Source organism: Scyliorhinus canicula, chromosome 4 (assembly GCF_902713615.1).
Source record: "Scyliorhinus canicula chromosome 4, sScyCan1.1, whole genome shotgun sequence".
NCBI lineage: Eukaryota > Metazoa > Chordata > Chondrichthyes > Carcharhiniformes > Scyliorhinidae > Scyliorhinus > Scyliorhinus canicula.
In genome coordinates, this window is record NC_052149.1 from 235,530,841 (window position 1) to 235,549,583 (window position 18,743).

General features: G+C 43.8%; 1 protein-coding gene across 13 annotated transcripts in view; it reads left to right on the forward strand.

Annotated features, from left to right (window-relative positions):
* Nucleotides 1–18,743, forward strand: part of LOC119965489 (protocadherin-10-like) — a 631,779-nt gene that overhangs the window by 267,939 nt on the left and 345,097 nt on the right. For 8 of the 13 annotated variants that reach the window (XM_038796334.1, XM_038796335.1, XM_038796339.1 and 5 more), the window contains one exon: nt 15,400–16,521. The exons of 4 other annotated variants lie outside the window; for them this stretch is intronic. In XM_038796334.1, coding sequence (XP_038652262.1) covers nt 15,400–15,549 — 150 coding nt within the window. In that variant the 3' untranslated portion in view covers nt 15,550–16,521. Of the gene's footprint in view, nt 1–789; nt 3,499–15,399; nt 16,522–18,743 lie in introns of those variants that run through there. One more of the 13 variants, XM_038796340.1, reaches the window with a different exon arrangement.

The window sequence follows — 18,743 nt, forward strand, 5'->3', positions numbered from 1 at the left end:
AGATAATTCAGAAGAAACGTGTTTACCCACCGACTGATGAGAATGTGGAATCCATGACCACAGGGCTTGGTTCAGGTGAATAATATTGATGCAGTTAAGGGGACGTTAGACAAGCAATTGAGGGAAAGTGGCATAGGGGGTATATCCTCTATAGGTAAACACAATACATGTCTATCACAGAATGTAGCCTTCGTTTCGCTGCCTTCTAAAGTCAGGCAACACTGCATGCCATTAGCGATGAGATATTTTCCCGAATTACTGCCAACAAATGGGAGAAACTGTATTTACTGTTCATTAAGCATCCCTTTGGTTCGTAAGCATATTTTGTATTGTTAATGTCAGAGCTCTATAGTGGTCGCATAATCACAATAATTTGTATCGGTCATAAAACAGTGGAACATATTACCAGTGGAAATCCAACAGAGTGTTGTGCCAATTATTTTTTTCTTCCTGGACGTGCCAACAGTAGATGAAGAAAAGGAACCGTCAAATTTTTAAACCAAGGATCTATTTGCAGAAGGTCCGAGTTAAATTCATAGTAAATTACGAGCCATAAATAATGTAGCCGAGTTAATAAAGTAGAAAATATTGTAGCATTTACAATTAAAGTTGCACAATGGTAAATGGACAAAGCAGTACTTCTGATGTTCGGTAGAGGCACTATTGCTTTAAGAGTTTTTGCTGTTATTATTGGCGGAGTCTCTTTGTGTCGCTGTCTACCAATGAGGTGAAGAAATGTGGCGAGAGATCCAGCACCACTCCTCCTGCACCAAACACTGCGCAGTGCCGAGCAAACGAACAGAACTACTCAATCGCCGGTCTCAATTCATTCCTGAGGGAGGCTCCGCGAAATTATAAGGTATTTGTCAAATGTTTTCGGTGATTTTGCCAAAGAAAGTCAGCTGGACGGCAAACGCTAAACATAACTCTTCGTCTGGAAACCAGAGAAATTAACAAATAGATGCGAAACACAGCAAACGCCGAACAATTAATCGCAGAATCCGGCAGCTAGATTTGCAGAACATTCATCCAAACATGGCCTACACGTTAAACTGCAGTGTGACACACTGGCGCGTCTTTTATTTAATGTTGGTTTATATCATACATTCAGTTTCTGGAATCATTCGATACTCAATTCCTGAAGAATTAAAGCTCCGTTCCGTTGTTGGAAACATTGCTAAGGACCTCGGGTTAGATGTGAACCAGCTCTCGTTGCGTGGGTTTCGAGTTGTATCGGAGTATAAACGGCAATATCTTGACGTCAATTTAAACACAGGAATATTGTTCATAAAAGAGACAGTAGACAGGGAAGAGATTTGTGAACAAAGCCTCGGGTGTGTGCTGATGTTGGAAGCTGTGGTAGAAAATCCATTAAAGCTATATCGCGTGGAAGTTGAGATTCTCGACATAAATGACAATCCACCCGTCTTCCAGGAAAACGAGTTCCACTTTCAACTCGCCGAATATGTGTCAGCCGGAGCGCGCTTCCAACTGCAGAGCGCGCTTGATCCGGATGCTGGAACCAACGGTGTCCAGACCTACCAACTCAGTGAAAGTGATCACTTTATTTTAGAGTTGAAATCAAGTGAGCAGCACACTGTCACCCCAGAATTAGTACTTCAAAAGCCTCTTGACCGGGAACAGCAGGCAACCCATCAGCTAACGCTGACTGCAATTGATGGAGGCACCCCTGAAAAATCCGGGACCACCCACATTCTTATCAATGTATCTGATGTGAACGATAACGCTCCCGTTTTTGAACAGACCGTGTATAAGGTCACCACCTCGGAAAATGTGCCGAAGGACTCTGTGATAGCGAAAGTAACTGCCAATGATGTAGATGAAGGCCTGAATGGTGAGATCGCCTATTCTCTCAGCGATCGAACCCCAGGAAGATTTCGGAGCCTGTTTCGGGTAAATTCGCAAACCGGAGAAATTGGTGTGAAAGGCGTTGTGGACTTTGAGGAGACAAAGGATTATGAAATTTCAGTGCAAGCTTTGGACAGAGGTCCACATGCTGTGCCAGCATATTGTACCGTCCTTATAAAGGTCCTGGATATAAATGATAATGCTCCTGAAATAACAGTGACTTCAAATTCAGGTCCGATCCCAGAGGACGCTCCTCCCAAAACCCCTGTCGCACTTTTAAAAGTAACAGATCAGGATTCTGAAGAAAGAGGAAATGTTCACTGTTATATCCCCCAAAATATTCCCTTCAATCTTGACAGATCTTTCAGTAACTACTACACAGTAGTGCTTGCTGGTCACCTCGATCGTGAAAAAGTGCCTGAGTACAACATTACAATCACCTGCCGTGACAGGGGGTCACCTCCGCTCACGAATCACAAAACGATCCATATTCATGTCTCAGATGTGAATGATAACCCGCCCCACTTTACGAAGCCTTCCTTTGTTATGTATGTAACAGAGAATAACCGAATCGGTGCGTCTATTGGTTCCGTGTCAGCCTTAGATGTAGATTTTGACGAGAATGCCAATCTGTTTTATTCCATTATCGATGACCCGGTCAGTGGCTTTGCTGCGTCGACGTTCGCCTCAATCAATTCAGCCACCGGCGTGATGTCTGCTCGCCGCTCGTTTGATTACGAACAAATGAAAAGTTTTCAGCTTTCTGTGCAAGTGAAGGATTCTGGTACCCCTCCGCTCAGCGAAAACGTAACAGTCAACGTGATCATCGTAGATCAGAATGATAATGCCCCTGTGATTGCATCGCCCCTGACAAGTGGAGGGTCGAAAGCAGAGGAGACAATGCCTCGATCCGCTGACCCGGGTTACTTAGTTGCGAAAGTTACGGCCACCGATGCAGATTCTGGGCAGAACGCACTCCTTTTCTATCAACTACTGCACCCAAATGATGAAAGTCTGTTTACCGTATCCCGGGAGACGGGGGAAATCTGGACTATCCGGCGTTTTGGACTCAGAGATTTACCTCAACAGCAACTCCACATTTTGGTCAGGGACAACGGAAAGCCATCCCTTTCATCAACAGCCAGCATCACGGTATCCGTGTTGGAGAGTAATACAGAACATGCATCAACTCACGGCCTCTTGGGGAATTCGGAACCGTGGACGTCCGATTTAAGGCGTTATTTAATTATATCTTTTGCTGCCATTTCGTTGATTTTCCTAATCGCTATTATAATTCTCGCAATGAAGATCCACAGAGGCAGAGATGGAATACATGACTGCAGTTGTTCTTGGCCCATATTAATACAGAAGGATGCGCGGCGTGGAATTCATAAGCCTGGTGGTAATGTTCCTCCACTGCCAGATTTTACAGGGGTTTACGAAAGCGACACGCTCCCTCAAACGGTTCAGTACGAATTGTGCCCAGACCCTACCATAAGTGATTTTATGTTTCTACAACTGCATGGCCCTGCTGCACCAATGATTAATATCAAGACAGGGTCGTGTGTGTCGCAAGAAAATGAAAAAACACTGAATTCTACAATTAAGGGAAGTGTGGAGACCCGTGAGGTGAGTCCTGCTTCAAACATTTCAGACTACATGGATGACATATAAACTCATACCTAACAGTGGCAGCATTGGTGATCGTATTGAAAAAAACTAGATGGTATTGCTTAGTCATCACAGCAAAGCAAAATGCCAGATTCTGCCAAGTTGAAATGAAATAAAAATCGTTTATTGTCACAAGTAGGCTTCAAATGAAGTTACTGTGAAAATCCCCTAGTCGCCACATTCTAGCGCCTATTCGGGGAGGCTGGTACGGGAATTAAACCGTGCTGCTGGCCTGCCCTGGTCTGCTTTCAAAGCCAGCGATTTAGCCCTGTGCTAAACCAGCCCCGAGCTGGTTTAACATTCGCTTCAACATTCTATCGGGCAATGCAAGATAGAGATTAACAACGCTCTGTGTAATTGCGTTTTCCTCATGTCCTCTCTGGTCGTTTTGTCGCTGTTTCGCTTTCCACACATGCTGCCAGATTTTCCAGTATTCCAGAAAATATTGCTTTTATTTTGGATTCCCAACATCCATTGTATGTTACCCTTCGAGATAAGCAAACAGTGGCAGTGAAAATGTGTCTACTTGTGGAACATGAATCAATGACGTTTCTTAAGCATCTGTTTGTTTCCAGAAGCTTTGAAACTATTCTTGTAGCAATTCTTGGGCAGCAGGGTAGCATGGTGGTTAGCATAAATGCTTCACAGCTCCAGGGTCCCAGGTTCGATTCCCGGCTGGGTCACTGTCTGTGCGGAGTCTGCCCGTCCTCCCCCTGTGTGCGTGGGTTTCCTCCGGGTGCTCCGGTTTCCTCCCACAGTCCAAAGATGTGCGGGTTAGGTGGATTGGCCATGCTAAATTGCCCGTAGTATCCTAATAAAAAAGTAACGTTAAGGGGGGGGTTGTTGGGTTACGGGTATAGGGTGGATACGTGGGTTTGAGTAGGGTGATCATGGCTCGGCACAACATTGAGGGCCGAAGGGCCTGTACTGTTCTATGTTCTATGTTCTAATTCTTCTCCATAGCTCGTGGAACGACACGATTGGCTGTATGGTTACGTTCCTTCTCAAGGGCAATTGGGGATGCACAATAAATGCTGACGCAGCCAGCGACTTTCACACCCTATAAATGTATAGGGGTTTTTCACATCAACTTCATTGAAGCCTACTTGTGAGAATAAGTGATCATTATTATTATCATTTGTAAATTTTGAAAAAGTGATGTTTTCCGGGTATCTTACAGAACAAAAGAGATTTAACAACATATTATTCAGGGAATCAGAGGGCAATTAGCCAGTTAGCTTGAGAATTGGTAGATTTACATCAATATAGATAAAGATAAGGGACTGTCTGTAAAAACAACAAACGTTAACAGCAGAACCATAGATCCCTGAAGGTGACAGGGCAGATAGATGAGGGGGTTAGGAAGAGACAGGGGTCGATTGCCTTTATTTACCGAATCATAGAATACAAGAGCAGGGAGGTCATGCTGGAACCGTATAAAACGTTGGTTCGGCCACAGATGGAGTGCTGTGTGCAGTTCTCGTCACGACTTATTAGGAAGGATTGAATTGCACTAGAGAGGATGCAGACGAGATTTATCAGGTTGCTGTCTGAGCTGGAGGATCAGAGTTATGAGCAGAGATTGGTTGGCTGGGGCTGTTTTCCATGCAGCAGCAAAGTTTGAGAGGGCATCTGTAAGGTGAGGAAGGGCATCGTCAGGATGGATATGAAATCAATTTTCCATTCGTACGGGGCAATAATCAAAGAGCGTAGATTTAAATTAAGAGTGGAGTGGAAGAGAAAAGAGGGCAGTGGATTTTGAAGTTCAATACCTGAAAGGGCAGTGGAGCCTGGAACTCTTGTAACGTTTAATAAGTATTTTGATATTCACTTGCATTGCTGTATTTCCCAGGACTCTGGGCCAAGCATTGGAACATGGGATGACAGTCGTCAGATCTTTATCAACTGGTATGGACACGGTGGGCCAAATGGCCTCCTTCTGTGTTGTGTGCGTCTATCTATGAAAACCAACGGGTCCGCTATTAAAAAATAACCTACGTTTATTGCCATGCTCTATTGGCGCAGCATCAGTTCAGAATACGCTGCGCCTCCAATGTAAATTAACATAGCCCGAATCATCCAAAATTCAACATGGGTTTCATGTTGGTATACGTTTGGTATACGTTTCCTGGTATGGGATCCAGAAAATGTAACCCTAACTGTCTAACCACAAATCTATCACTTAGTCTACTACACGAATGCCATTGTAGTAAGATGCGTAAATTAGAAAGCTGGGCAAGCCTAACAACACTAAAGTTAATCTAGGCGCTTTTCCTTAAAATAAGTGACACGTTAAAAATCCAGGGAACACCTGTTCCACGAAGGTCCTATATTTGAAACAAAAATGAACAAGTTGAATCAGAACGTTAAATCATAAGGTACTATAATATAATTAAAATGTTATTGGAATTAATGCTTGAGATGGAAGCACTGCTGGGAACCTCAGCACAGGTTGCAAATTCCTACTTGAGAACATGGTGCGGAACCATCTTCTTGAAAGGTAGTAGTTGGGTAGAGAGTTCCAAAACGTATTCTTTTCGCCAACTCACAGTCAGAGCTATGTTTTATGCCAAATTGCCAAATTGCCAAATACTCTTAATTTTCCTGCTGTCACCGTTATGTCGCAGTTTATCAAGTGCCTTTTGCAAGCCCATGTATGTTACACAGCTGCACGATGCCTCTTCTGTCCCTCTGATACCTCATCAAAACAAATCTTCAGAAAGTTACTAACATACGATTTAACATCCTCAACAAGTACATGCTGTCTTCCATTTATTAATTCTCATTTGTTGAAATGACTGTTAACTTTGCTCCGCATTATCATTTCTAAAATCTTTCCCACTACCCAGGCTGAACTAAATGGCCAGGAGTTGCTGGGCTTATCCTCACACACGCTTTCTGAATGAAGACGATCATTTGCAATTCTACAGTCTACTGACACCACCCCGAACCTTGGATTATGACCACTGCCTCTATAATTTCCACCCTTACTTGCTTCTGTATTCTTGGATGCATCACATCTGGCTGATGTGGCTTCATGAATTTTCAGCGCCTCTAACCAATCCAGTATTTCCTCTTCAGCAATTGTTTGCCCATCCTGTGACTCAGCCTGCTCCTGTTTAACCATGACATGTGAATAGTCTTCTTCCTTGGTACGCGCAAGTGCACAGCCTTTATTTATTATTTCAGCCATACCCGAGGCCTCCACGCATTTGCCCCTTTTGCTCCCTAATTGGCCGCATCTTCCTTTCACCACCTAGTTAGAATTTGTATGGCAAAGAAGATTTTTGGAATCCATTTTGTGACAGCTGCCAATTTTTCTCACACTTTCTATTTGCTGATTATAATGCTTTGCTAATTTCCCTCCAATGACTTTATATTCAGCCTGGTTCTCAGTTGTATTGTCCGAGTGACGTCTGTTTTTTTTCTCTGATTAAACTTACTTTCTATCAATGTTATTTCCCAGGAGACTCTACACTTGTCTCTCCTACCATTTCCGTCTTGACACCTTAACCACACCTGAGCTGTATTTAGTTCCATGACAGAGTTGTAGTCTAATCTTTTTTTTGAAAAATATTTTATTGGATTTTTTACAATTTACATCCAAAGTTACAGAGTATGAAAAACCAACACATGTATCAACACTAATTTCAACAATAACGCTAGTTTCGATTATCAGACATAGAGATCCTATTTTACAGGGTGGGTTTACTAAGGCCAAAAACTAGTCGAGATAGCTACAAAAGAAAGGGAGAACATTTCCTGAAAAAGGACAGCTGACTGCAAGCTGGGCCATACAGACAGCCAAGGTATGTCCTCTTGGTCACTTGGGATCGATAACTAGCTGTACTCCCCGAAAGGTAGTTTTTATCTAGTTATGGGGGTTCCTGTTTGGGAGTCTCCCCAGTGGTCAGCCAATACTGCTGTGTGGCCTTGCCCCGCCTTGGTGGCTTCCTGGCACAGGGCCATGCTGGGGAGGGGTAGGGGGCATGTCCGTTCGGTATTTTCGCCTCTATGATTGATTTTGCCGATTGTACTTCGTCCCTTCCAGTTCCCTCCTTCTGGCTGCCCTGCGTTTCCTGTGGTGCCTCCAACACCCCCCTACCCATGTCCTCTCCCCTCCTACTCCCACATCTCCCTCCTTGTTTTGTGCTCTACTCTAGTGTGTGTGTGTGTCCCTACTTCATTGGTTGATGGTAACCAACAGGTCTCGCAACGTTGGGAGCGATCTGAATATGAAAAGGAACCGTAGCATAACGTTCATTTTGAACGGGTGCAGTCTCCTCATCAGGGAGAGCATTTGTGCGTCCTACCTCTGTAGGTCCATGTTTACCTCCTCTACCGGACTCGTCAGATTCCATTTGTGGATACATGTCCAGTCATGGATTATTTGGATCCTCAGGTATCAGAATGTGGTCCGGACCAGCTTGAATGGCAGCCTCCCCAGCTCTGCACCCGCTCCGTATCCACCTCCCCCACCCCCAACCCGTCTGATGTTCCGTTACTACCTCTGGCACTCAACTTACCAGTTGCCTAGCCAGGGTATTCACCGAGATCTTGGTGTCAATATTATGGGGTGAGGTGGTTCTGTATTACTCTCATTCTGCTGGGTCTTTGACCTTTTTTGGAGATCAATGATATCAAGGTCTGTGCCAGCTTTGGTGGCATGGTTCCCCTTGATACAGAGTCGACAAACCTCTCCTGCAGGTGCGGGGCCAGGACTGGCACATACTTTTTGTAGAAGTCCGCAGGGAATCTATCTGGCCCTGGCGTCTTTCCCACCTGAATGGAGATAATACTCTCCCAGTTCTCACGGTGCTTCCAGGCCCAGACTCTTTTCCTCCCCCACGACCGATATGTCCAGGCAATGAGGGCATCTTCGAGTCCTACTTTCGGTGTTTGAAAATGTACAGCTCTCGGGAGAGTCACAAAAGTCTCATTAATCTCGTCTGGCGCTGCGACTAGTTGTTTTTGCTTTTAACTGTGCTATCTCCCACGTGGCTGCCTGCTTTCTCAGCTAGTGATCCAGCAGGCAACTGACATTGTCTCCATGCTCACAGAAGGTTCTCCGTGTCTGGCAGAGCTGATTCACTGCTTTCCCGGCGGAGAGCCGATCAAGCTACCTTTGTAGGCTTTCCGACCGATCCATCTCCAGCATGGAGTCCAGAAACTGTTGCTTAGCCACCCTCTCCTTCCGATCTTTGAGCGCTTGCATGCAACAATCTCCTACCTTATCAATGACTTCAGTGCGTCTTAGAATGTGGAGGGTGAGACCGCCTCATTCTGGTTGCAGGTTACACACCCATCGATGGCCTGTGATAGCCTTTCACAGAATGCCTTATTGGCGAGGAGGGCTGTGATTGGATTTGTTTGAGCCGGTGGATCTTGGTGATGATGGCCTCCGGTGCTTCCACTGTTTTTGGTCTCAGCCAATTGACCTCTGGGCCCTGTACACTTCTCGGGGTCTGGGTAAGGTTTCGTCTCCATTTATGCCGATCGCTCCGTGGGGTTTCTGCTCTCGGTTCCGTCTGGCAGACCCATCATTCAAAGATTCTGGTGGCATGACTGGCTCTCTTGATCCACCACGTTACCCTTCAGCACTCCATGGTTCGCCATCTGCTTTGCCACCTCCACGTCCAATGAGGCGTTCCGGTCACATAAGCATGTAGCCTCCTTCTCGAGCTCCCGCACCGTCGCCTCTTATACCTCCAGTCCCCACTCTGTCCTGTCCAACACCTCCTTGAAGGGAGCCATGGCATCCATGAACATTGACTTCACCGTCAGCAACATTTCCTTTTCTATGGCTTCAGTATGTTTAAGGAGCTCCTGGGTTAGGCGTTCCACCAATTGGCTATTGACGGGTAGGCCAGAACTGGTGTCTCCAATCCGGCTCGTTCAGCCATGTTCCATTCCGCCTCGCTCCACGTGTCCGCCATCTCTATCTTTCTCTCCAGCTTCCGACTGGTTTTACCACGTTTTCGGCCCTTTGGCTGGATTGAGAGCATATTCCTGCTATTGTGCTGGTTTTGGGGAAGGGCGAGGGGTTTTTAGATGGTTTCGCGGCCGATTTTAGTGTTTAATATGCCTAATTCCAAATTTCAAGTGGAGAGCCACCTTTCCTGAGTCAGCTCAGCACATCCCGCCATCGGAGGTCATTGGAGTCTAATCTTTGATTCCAATTTACTTCGGCCAGATCAGTTCTTACCCCACTGAATTTAGGCTTCGTCCAATTACTTCCTCTTACTCTCTATTGCTCCGCATATTTTTCATAGCTAACTGGAACACTATGATACTATGACTGCTGTCGTCTAAACAGCCCCCAACAGAAACTTGATTCACTTGATTCAGGTCATTGCCTCGAATCCTATTTTCCATCTTCGTTGGGACTAGAACACACTGCTTTGGAAAATTCACATGGAAACAGATCATAAACTGTCAACCTCTCGACCCTCTACATATTACCACCCGTGTCTATTTTATGATTATTAAACTTCGCCATTATGACTACACTCCACCTATTGCACAATTATCTAAATTCCTTGCAAATTCGATCTACTCTACCATTGCCACTAGATGGTGGCTTACAGAATTCATCCAGGCGTGTAATGACACCTTGATTGGATTCTGTCCTTGACTTCTGTCGGATATCCTCCCTCTCCAGTCCGTAATGATCTCCTTAATCAGAACATCTATGTGATCTAATTTATTTTCTAACCGGTCTTTTCTGAAAGCCTTGTATCCAGGAACATTTTGTATCTAGTTCTACCCTTTCTGAACCAGGTCTCGGTTACAACATGCGCCTCATCCACCCACTTAGTTATCTCTGCCTGACGATCACCAACCTGATTTATCATAACCCACACATTCAGCTCCATGCACGGTAAAAATAATTTCGAATTTACTCCATTCACTCTCACTCTGACCGAACCTAACAAAATATTATTTACTATTCTTGTCCTAACTGCCCCTCCTAATTATATGTTCATCTTGTCTCACCTCGGTAATATTTCCTGGTCTCCACATCCTTGACAAGATAATTTGAACATTCCCAATTAAACTAGCAAATGAGCCTGCAGAGATATTGGTTCTGGTTCAGTTGAGGTGCAGCGCAACCATCTGCAGGTCCTTTCTCCCCCTATGCTTTTCCCAAGCTTCCAGAAATACAAACCTTCCACTCTGCATCATCCACGGATTCATATGTTCTGTAATCCTATTCCTGCGCATCGAGCACATGGCACCAAAAATAATCTTGTGATAACAACCTTGGATGTTCTGTTTTCGGCTTTGTTTCTGAGCGCTATGCACTGCCTGCAAGACTACATTCCTCGTACAACTTATGACTCTGGTACCGACATGGACCCTGACGACTGGGTTTCACTCTTCCTCGTCAAGGAATGTTGCAGCGGCTCAATGACATGCTGGAATCTGGGACCAGGGACGAAAAGTGCCAACCTAATCCAATCTTGGGGCGGCAGTGGTGTGGAGACATTGTCACTGGACTCGTAACCCAGAGATTCGTTAATAATAATAATCTTCATTAGTGTCACAAGTAGGCTTACATCAACGCTGCAATGAAGTTACTGTGAAAATCCCCGAGTCGTCACACGCTGGAGCCTGTGCAGGTACATTGAGCGAGAATTCAGAATGTACAATTGAAATAACAAGTGCGTCTTTCGGGCCTTGTGGGAAGAAACCGGTGCACCCTGAGCAAACCCACGCAGACATGGGGAGAATGTGCAGACACCGCAAAGACAGTGCCCCAAGGCGGGAATCGATCCCGGATCCCTGGCGCTGTGAAGCAAGTGCTAGCCACCGTGCTGCCTATGAAACTGATTCGAGTCCTACCATAGCAGCTGATGAAATTTGAATTTGTAATGAGGACGATTGAACCATTGTTGATTGCTGCAACAACACATCTGGTTTACTAATGCCCTTTAGGGAACGGACTCTGAAGTCCTCACATGGTCTGGCCAACATGTGATTCTAGATCCACCGAAATGTGGTTGACTCTTAAATGTCCTTGGGGATGGACAAGAAATTCTCGCCCAGCCAGCAATGTACATATCCCATGAACTAATAAAAAAAAGTCATGATATTGTAGAGAAGGCTAAGTAAACTGAACTGCCATATATGCTGAAGCGATAGCTCAGATATTTAAAGGGTTATTTCAGAATATTCAGAATAGATGTACAGCAATTAGGGAGAATAATTGCATGCGGCGGGCCCATCATCTGTGTTTAATCAACAGTTACATGCAGTATCAAATTGAAAGTAAAACCCCATATTTGCGCAAATAAATAAATGGTTAGATAAAGAAGATGAGGGTTGACAAAAAATTGATGAGGAAGAAAAAATTAGAGCAGGAGAAAAATACTACCCAGTAATACAAAGCTGGACAGAAAGAGTTCCTACAGATATTTAAATACGAAAAAAGCTGACGAAATGAGCACAGGTCGTATAGAACGTGCGGCTGGGGAACTGATAATGGAACATAAAGCTATTGTGGTGAATGAACAGGTATTTAGCATTCGGCTTCACTATAGATGACACCAGTAACATTCTTGGAATACCTATAAATCATAAAATGGAAAGGAGGGAGTACCTCAAGAAACTTGGAATCAACAGGGAAGCGATATTGAGCAAATTGACTGTGGGCTGACAAATCCCCTGCTCCTCCCGAACAGCACCATGGTTGTACCTGCACCTCAGGGACTGCAGTGGTTCCAGAAGGCAGCTCACCACCATCTTCTGAAGGGCAAGTAGGGATGCGCAATAAATGCTGGCCTAGCGATGACGCTCATATTCAATAAATGGATTAAATAAAAGCAGCTAATAAGATAGTTGATGGATTCATTTTAGTTTCCCAAAATTCCATAGATTCGCGGACTGTTCCATTAGATCGTAAGTTAGCAAATTGAGCTTTTTTATTTAAAAAGGGAGGCAAACAGAAAACAGAAAACATGAACAATACAGCATAGAAACAGACCTTTCGGCCCCAGAAGCCTGCACTGGTCATGATACCACCCCACGCCAAAACCCACAGCACTTCCAAGTACCGTATCCCTCTATACCCATCCTATCCATGTATTTGTCGAGATGCCTTTTGAATACTGTTAATGTAGCTGCATCCATAACCTCCACTGGCAACGCATTCCAGGCACTGATCACCCTCTGTGTAAAACAATCTGCCTCGCACATCTCCGCTAAACCTTGCCCCATGGGCCATAAATCTATGCCCCCTGGCGACTGACACCTCCACCCTGGGAAAGCCTGCCTGCCCATCCATTCTGTCCATGCCCCTCATAATCTTGTAGACCTCCATCAGGCCAACCTTCAACCTCTATTGTTCTAATCAAAGCAGTCCGGGTCTATTCATCCTTTCCGCATAGCTAATGCCCCCCCCCCCCCCCCCCCCCCCCCAGACCAGGCAACATTCTGGTAAACCTCATCTGCAATCTCTCCAAAGCCTCCACACACTTCCGGTAGTGTGGCAACCAGAATTGTGCGCAATATTCCAAGTGTAGCCTTACCAAGCTTCTATACAACTGGAGCACGACTTGCCAGTTTTTATGCTCGATGCCACGTCCAATGAAGACACGCATTCCGTATGCTTTCTTCACTACCTTGTCCAGGAAATTAAAGGCCAGTTAGCCGAGCATTTGACACAGGAAATATGTTAATAGATATTATTACATTTGTTATAGCAGGGAACGTCGAAACATTCAAGGCAATCAGGCATAACCTGATTTATTTTGTGCAAGGGAAATCATGGCTAACCAATTTATTGGAGTTTTTGAAGGAGACACATGTGCTGTGGGTAAAGTGGAACCAGTGGATGTATTGCACTTCGGTTTCCAGAAGACATTTGATAAGGTGCCACATCAAAGACTTTGGCGTAAAATGAAAGTTCATGCTGTCGGGGATAGCATATTGGCCTGGATCGAAGATTGGGTAGCTAACAGGAAACATGGAGTTTCCGTCAGTGGGCACGTTTCAGTTTGGCAGGATGTGAGGAATGCTGTGACACAGACATCGGGGGGGGCACGGGTAGCACAGTGGTTAGGACAGTTGCTTGACAGCTCCAGGGTCCGAGGTTCGATTCCCTGCTTGGGCCACTGTCTGTGTGGAGTTTGCACTTTCTTCCCGTGTCTGCGTGGGTTTCCTCCATATGCTCCGGTTTCCTGCCACAGTCCAAAGATGTGCAGGTTAGGTGAATTGGCCATGCTAAATTGCCCTCAGTTACCAAACAGTTTGGGTGAAGTTACTGGGATCCGGGGATAGGGTGGGAGGAGTGGACTCCGGTAGGGTGCTCTTCCGAAGGGCCAGTGCAGACCCGATGGGCCGAATGGCCCCCTTCTGCACTGTAAATTCTATGATCAGTGCTCGGGCCTCAATTTATTTACAATTTACGTAAATAATTTGGACGAAAGGACTGAAGGCATGGTTGCTAAACCTTCTGATGACACAAAGATATGTAGGAAAGTACATTTTGGAAATGACGTAACAAGGCCACGAAAGAAGAGAAATAGGGTAAGTGAGTTGCAAAAATCTGACAAAGCGAGTATAATGTGGGTGAATCGTAATTGTCCATTTTACCAGGAAATATTAAAAAGGAGCTTTTTTTTAAAGATGAGAGGTAGCAAACCTCTGGGGTGCTTGGGGATCTGAGTGACCTGGTGCATGAATCACAAAAGTATAGAGGTTATTGGTTACTAGTACAGGGCATTGATGAGACCACATTGGGATACATGTACACATTGACCTCTTTATTTAAGTAAATGTGTCAATGCGTTAGAAGCAGTTCAGAGAAAGTTTACTCGTCTAATTCCAAGAAAGGGCTGGTTGCCATACGAGGAAAGTTTGGAGAGGTTATCTTTGTAATCATCAGTGTTTCGAAAAATAAGATACAACTTAATCTTAGAGTTTAAGATTCTGTATGATATTGTCAGGATGCACGTGGAATGTATCCTCTTGTCGAAGAATGTAGAACTAGGGGTCACAGTTAAAAAGAGGGTCGCACATTTAAGACAAACATAAGCCGGAATTTTGTCTGGCAGATGGTCGTGAATCTCTGGAACTCTCTTCCTCAAAAGGCATTGGAAGCAGAGCCTTTTAATATTTTTTATGGCTGAGCTGGGTAGATGCTTGATTATCGAGAGATTGATAAGTTATCGGGAGGCAAGATGTGGGGTCAAGTTTTCCGCAGAGCCGCCATGATCCTATTGAATATAGGAGCAGACTTGATGAGATGATTGGCTACTCCTGCTCCTAGTTCGTATGTTCGGATGCAAAGATAGTTTGCACACTACTTATCTGGACTGAAGTATGTTTTGCGTTGCAACTACATATAGACATATATGTGCTCAAGTAACGTTTGTGAGGCGACCTTGAATGCAAAGAAAATATGGGAATTGATACCAGGAAGTTACCCTCCATTTGACCATATAAATGGCGAGAACAACAGGAGACAAGAGAGCAAATCAAACAGAACATTAACATGACCAGTTATAGTTCCATCCAGAAGGGTGAACAGCTGCGTCAGTGAATGCTTCCAATCCACCTATAAAGCAGGTTTCCAACAACTAGAGCAATATTTCAGGTAAATAAAATCTTGTTCAGTAGAAATGCACGATGCAATTTGTTTTATAGCCACTGCAATGTAAGGTGATTTAGGAAGTCAATAGATGACTTGTATGGAATAATTTAACGTTCAGTCGTACAATGTTTCCCATGCATATGCAAATATTTGTTAATACATGTGAAAATAACGGGTGTTGTTCGCAGAGTAACGTCAGTTTTGCTCGAAGAGGTGCACATGAAAGGATGTCACTAAACTTACTTTCTCATTTTTGTTTTCAGATATACGGGACCCGACAACAGGATTTGGAGCAATCCACCATTGAAAGATGTTCTTCAGGACAATATGGGATAGGGTTGTACACGTCTGAGAAATACGACGTTGGGCCTGATCCCAGAAGACTCGTCGAAATACATTCGCGCGCCTTTTAAGAGTTATCAATGGATTCAGAACAGCTCGAAGCAATGTGTTTTTGTTCATGCGGTGAGCAGGTTGATAATATTATGTTTGTTCTGCTTAATCTGCCTAAGTTCCCTGATTAATATTATGCAAGTTTCAATCTCGTGGTGTACCGTGTTGAATCAAGTCCAATTGTACAGTCCGATTGCATGTTTCCCAAATGAGCCATGATGGCGTGTGTTTGAATAATCTTAGTCTGCACATAAGCATGAACCAGGGAAATTTCTCGTTATATAGATCCTCAGGTACATAACGTTCCTCGAACGTTCTGGGATGTTGCAGAGAAAGACTGTCACCTGTCCAATGGGCCTGATAGTCTTCGTATTCTGAAAAGATAGCCCTCATATGTGACGCATCCTGACCGGATTATTGCTAATCCACAATACCTCCTAGTTTTTAAAAAAACATTCCTAATCGATGATTCTGAATTTATCTGGTTGGATTAGATCCTCAATTTCTGGTAGACTTTTCATCCTCTATTTCTCGTCACTGCACGGGGAAATAGTTATCGTTGAATGGAACAGAGCTGAATGAAAACGATGAATTAATCACAGACCGAAATGATGACAGGCAATACATATTGCACGTCCAGCTCGGGAATGGAGACAGCTATTGACACCGTTCTGGAAGAAATTTACACCTGTGAACGAAGGGCAGCAGTGAGCTATCAGGAAGAAATTTTGGATCTCTGTTAGACACTTTCTGTACTTCTAAAGCTACTGTACTTATTTGTGCATTGAAATTTGCTTTTAACCTACGTGTTTCAAGCTTTTACTCGATTGTGATTACGTCCATTAACTTTTCTCTTGTTCCTTTATTCGATATCATCATCTGTACGTAAAGGACCATCCGTAGTGGTAAATAGCATTGTCAATGTTTTGAAAAGTGCATCTCGGTGTTAGTGAATCCAATTTACCAAATAAATGAAGTCTGGTTCAGAGAAATCTGTCATCGTGTACCTTTTTAATCTCAATTCAAGCTGCAATGGGATATCAAACAACGTTCCTTTTAATTTCCATTGATAAAGTTATCTTGGAAGCCATACATTTAGTTGTGGTAATGTTGGAGGACAGAACCAATCGTCATTCATCTGTATTAAAAACATCTATCATAAAAAGTATGAAATACAACTTTTACCCTTTCAATAACATATCAACTAGAAGTGAAATCGAAATTGCTAAAAGTAAATCGAAAATATTTGCTGCTTTCACCCAGCAGTATGCATTGCATTATATGATGAAACACTGATATTCCACCTCTATCGATGATGGAAAACAATTTGAAATGAAAATGAAATGAAAATCGCTTATCGTCACAAGTAGGCTTCAATGAAGTTACTGTGAAAAGCCCCTAGTCGCCACATTCCGGCGCCTGTTCGGGGAGGCTGGTACGGGACTTTCATGATGAGACGGTGGAAACATGTTTTAAAATTCTTTATATTGGTTTTGATAAGAAGGTGAGGAACAGACAAACAAGGGGCAATAGAGTACATTGACACAGCTGCAATTCCTTAGCAACAGGTCTTTTATTTCTCTGCTGGTTGTCAAAATTGCTTCTAATTGACATACAAAGGAAAGGCAAGTGTCTTGTGATGAAAGCATTAAGTAGTCGTTTATTAGTACACAACTTGAGTATTGCTGAATGAAGACATTGCATAGAAAGGAAACAGCCACTGACAACTAGGGAGGTTAGGGACAGCATAAAACTAAAATAAATACAAGAATTCAGAACACAGCACAGATCCGGAGAAATTGGATAGATACAAAGACCAGCAAATGGTTACAAATCAGTTTATAAGAGCTACTCGAAGCGCTTATGGAAGGAAACGTGCCAGGACATCAAAATCAAGAAGAAAAGCTTGTAGAATTATATTCAGGGAAAGCAGGTGATCAAGAGTAATGTAGGCCCACAAAAAGCTGAAAACGGAGGGTATTGTCATTGATCATGGGAAAATGGCTGACATGTTACTCGACCTCAGTATTTACAAATGGAAAGGAGACTAACTTTCTGGAAGTCCCTAAAAAAATAATAGACGATAGAGGGCAGGGACTTAATACAATTAATGTTAGTACAGCATCAGTAATTAGCAAACTAATTGAACAAGAGCAGTGGCAATCCCTAAGGACTTGACGGTTTTGTTCAGACTGTAGGAAAGGAAGTAGGGGAGCACATTGTAAATGCCCAAACTTCAATCTTTCAGTATTCTCTAGATGAAGGAATCGTCCCTCTGGATTGCAAATTTACACATATCACTGCATTTGTAAAGAATGGTGTAAGGGGGTCACCAGGGAATCACCGACCAGTTAGCAAAATATCTGTGGTGGTGAAATTGCTGGAATGTATAACAGGGCTGGGGTAACTGAACACCTCGAAATGTTTCGGTCAGTCAGCGAGTGGCAGCATTGATTCGTGAAGGGAAAGTCATGCCTGACAAATCACATTGAATTTTTTGAAGAGGTGATTAAGGTAGTGCACAGGGGAATGCGTATGGATGTTATTTATATGGACTTCGAGAAAGCATTTGATGAAAACCCATAAAAGGGACTGTTAAGTAAGGTGGAAGCCCACGGGGCGACGGAACATTATTGATACAGCTAGGAAATTGGTCGAGCGGCAGGCAGCAAAGAGTGGGGATAATGGATAAGTATTCTAATTGGCTTGATGTGACTAGTGGTGGTGCCCCAGTGATCTCAATTACCGGGGCCTCAATTATTTACATTATCCATGAAGGCCTGTATGACAGCATAGAAGTCGTGTATCCACATTTGTGATGATACAAAGTTAGGCGGCATTGCAGACAGACTAGATGATAGCAGAAAATTAAAAGGATATATTGAGAGACCAGGTGAATGGACAACATTGTGGCAGATGGATCTGAATGTAAGCAAGTGTAAGGTTGTCCATTTTGGACAGAAAAGGCTACAGCGGGGAATTTCTAAATGGGAGGAGGTATTTTGAGCATAAAAATTGACAAGTTATCTTGCAGCTATGTAGTACCTTAGTTAGGCCACACTAGGAGTATAGTGTTCAATTCTCGTGCCATACTACCAGAAGGACGTGGAGGCTTTAGAGAGGGTGCAGAAGAGATTTACCAGGATGTTGCCTGGTATGGAGGGCATTAGCTATGAGGAGAGGTTGAATAAACTTTGTTTGTTCTCACTGGAAC